Source organism: Anarrhichthys ocellatus, unplaced genomic scaffold, assembly GCF_004355925.1.
Source record: "Anarrhichthys ocellatus isolate YVR2014 unplaced genomic scaffold, GSC_Weel_1.0 scaffold3257, whole genome shotgun sequence".
Taxonomy (NCBI): domain Eukaryota; kingdom Metazoa; phylum Chordata; class Actinopteri; order Perciformes; family Anarhichadidae; genus Anarrhichthys; species Anarrhichthys ocellatus.
In genome coordinates, this window is record NW_022283231.1 from 891 (window position 1) to 3,532 (window position 2,642).

At 42.8% G+C, this 2,642-nt stretch overlaps 1 protein-coding gene across 1 annotated transcript in view; it reads left to right on the forward strand.

The window, feature by feature from the left end:
* The window catches only part of soul5l (heme-binding protein soul5, like), a gene marked incomplete at its 5' end in the record, with an annotated part of 3,444 nt that overhangs the window by 581 nt on the left and 221 nt on the right, over positions 1-2,642 (forward strand). The window contains 4 exons of the mRNA XM_031840758.1: positions 52-172; positions 711-850; positions 2,016-2,179; positions 2,446-2,603. Of these exons, the coding sequence (XP_031696618.1) occupies positions 52-172; positions 711-850; positions 2,016-2,179; positions 2,446-2,603 (583 nt within the window). The remainder of the gene's footprint in view (positions 1-51; positions 173-710; positions 851-2,015; positions 2,180-2,445; positions 2,604-2,642) is intronic.

The window sequence follows — 2,642 nt, forward strand, 5'->3', positions numbered from 1 at the left end:
TGTGTGTGTGTGTGTGTGTGTGTGTGTGTGTGTGTGTGTGTGTGTGTTCAGGTGCGACACTACAGCCCCACCCGCTGGGTGTCCACTGATGCCGAGGCCTACTTCATGGGTGTGGGTGCAGCCATGGCCTTCAGGAGACTCTTCCAGTACATCACCGGAGCCAACGAGGGAGGTGAGGTCGTGACTCTATGTTCGTGGTTTAACAGGATTTTACATGTTGGGTAAATGTACTTGAACCCAATGTTCAAGCTTGTGCATCTTTTATTCAAATAAATGCTTTATTCTTTTATCAGAAGTAAGAATTACGGGTGAATTATTTTTTTTGATAAAGCAAGCAAACTTGATATTATCCGTCAAGTTAACTTTTATATGTAAGTTGAAACCAATTTGGAATTAAAATCTTCTTAACTTGAAATGGGAAGTTGTGTAAATGTGGTTGAGTTATTTTAGCTTGAAACTGTGAGAAACAATAATGCAGAAATGTGTGTTGGCTTGATGTAAAACAATTCTTTGTTTTATCTCGCTGTATCAAGTTCAATCAACTCTGACAACTTAAACAATGATGTTGAGACAACTAGAACATTCCAGTTGAATCAACTTTAGATTCTGAGTTGAATCAAAGGCAGCAGGTGAACTTTCATTTGCAAGTTTAACTGACTTGAAATGTTTTACAGTGTGTTCATTATGTGTGTGTGTGTGTGTGTGTGTAGGCTTCCAGATGGAGATGACCGCCCCGGTCCTGGTGAAGATCCCGGAGGAGACCAAGATGTGGGAGCCGGCCGTTTACACGCTCAACTTCCCGCTGCCGGCGGCCTATCAGGAGAAGCCGCCGGCGCCGACCAGCGACAAGGTGAGCGTTCCGAGGTGACTCTGATCCGATCGATGAGTTCTCTGTGATCAGAATATAAAAATAGACGCTGCTGTCCTTCATCTCTCTGTGTGAAAACATCCACAGATATGAAATGAATTAATGTATCAGATGATAATAGCAGATAGAGTTTAATGATTACTACACATTTATTACACATTTATAGTCACAGTATGAACTCTGTGATGTTTATTATTTACATCCATTGACTGTTTTAGTTTCAGTATGATTTCTCAACACAGAGAACCAAATCTGAATGAGGAAGTGAATACATGAGTCATTAAAATGCTCAAATAAATCAAAAACAACGTCGGCTAGTTTAGCGTACTTTATTGTTCCACCTCAGGAATCGATAACGACTCGTCGTATCTCCGTCTGTCTGTACGATTATCACAGAAAACATTAAGAATCCACTTCAATCATCACATATTGTTGAAAAAAAGCTCAATAATTTGATTTCCTGACATTTTTAAGATTGTCTTCCACTCACACAATAAAAAACTCCTGCTTTAAATTGTTGTCTGTTTTCAAACGTGCAGCCATCAGAGCTACGTGGTGTAAATGTTCCCGCCTTCACGTTAGCGGCTGCATTGATGTGGTTCATTCAGCGTTATAAAGCCAAATAAACAGACTTTTACTGTGATTTAGTCACAGTTTTGTTAGTTCTCTCCACAAGACCACAAGTAAATAACGTATTACTTAATTACTTAATACTTGCTATGCTAAGCTAACATTGTAGCAGCTCCATCAACACGTAAAACATCGTGATCTGAGCGTAAATACGGCAGCGTGGTTATTGTTTCTATACAAAGATATCTTCAGACTGTGTGACGTAAAAATACATAAACTCATCATTTAAGATGTTTCCAACATTGACGACATGGTCAGGAGATTCTCCCTCTGATTGGTTCTTTACGACGCGGCGTCGAGCTCATCTCACACTCAGGTTTCAACACGCTCAACGTGTTCTTGTGCTTCACAGCTCGGATCAGATTCTTCTCTTATCTGCTGGATTCCGGCTCCAGAAAGCTCTCTCTCTATCGTTGTGTTAAAAGAACTGCTGACTCCTTTTTTCTAGTATTTGGAGTAGTATTTTCTTCTGCCGTACACGTCAGTGTTTGACTGTCGTGATGCGTGTCCTGCTCAGCTGTACTTCACGGAGATGCCGGAGATGGACGTGTACGTGAGGAGCTACGGAGGCTGGATGCTGTCGGTCACCTCCAGGCTTCACGCTCACCTGCTGACCAAAGAGCTGAAGAGAGTGGGAGCGTCCTACAACCACAGCTACCACTACGGAGTCGGCTACGACAGGTCCACCGACTCTTTACCTCTTCTACAGCTCTATAATGCATGAACATACTTTAATGCACCATCGTCAGTTTATAATTAGAGTGACGGAGGAGCTCAAGAACCGTAACACGTGTTAAGTGCTCACTGACGTTGTATTCAAGGATCAGAGTGTTTTATAATTCCCATAGATTCAATACTTTATGATATGTTATAATTATTATAATTACTGTTACTTGTGTGTGTGTGTGTGTGTGTGTGTGTGTGTGTGTGTGTGTGTGTGTGTGTAGTCCCTTGAAGCTGTTGAACCGGCACAATGAGGTTTGGTACGTGTCCGATGGGGAGCTGGTCTGCACTGATCCACAGGAGCCGACCCCCCCCACACACACCCAGACCGACTCTAACCGACTCACCCTCACTCACTCCCTCCAACCTCTCCTCACTCACTCCCTCCTTTAACTCCTCCTCATCCTCACAACCCCCCCCC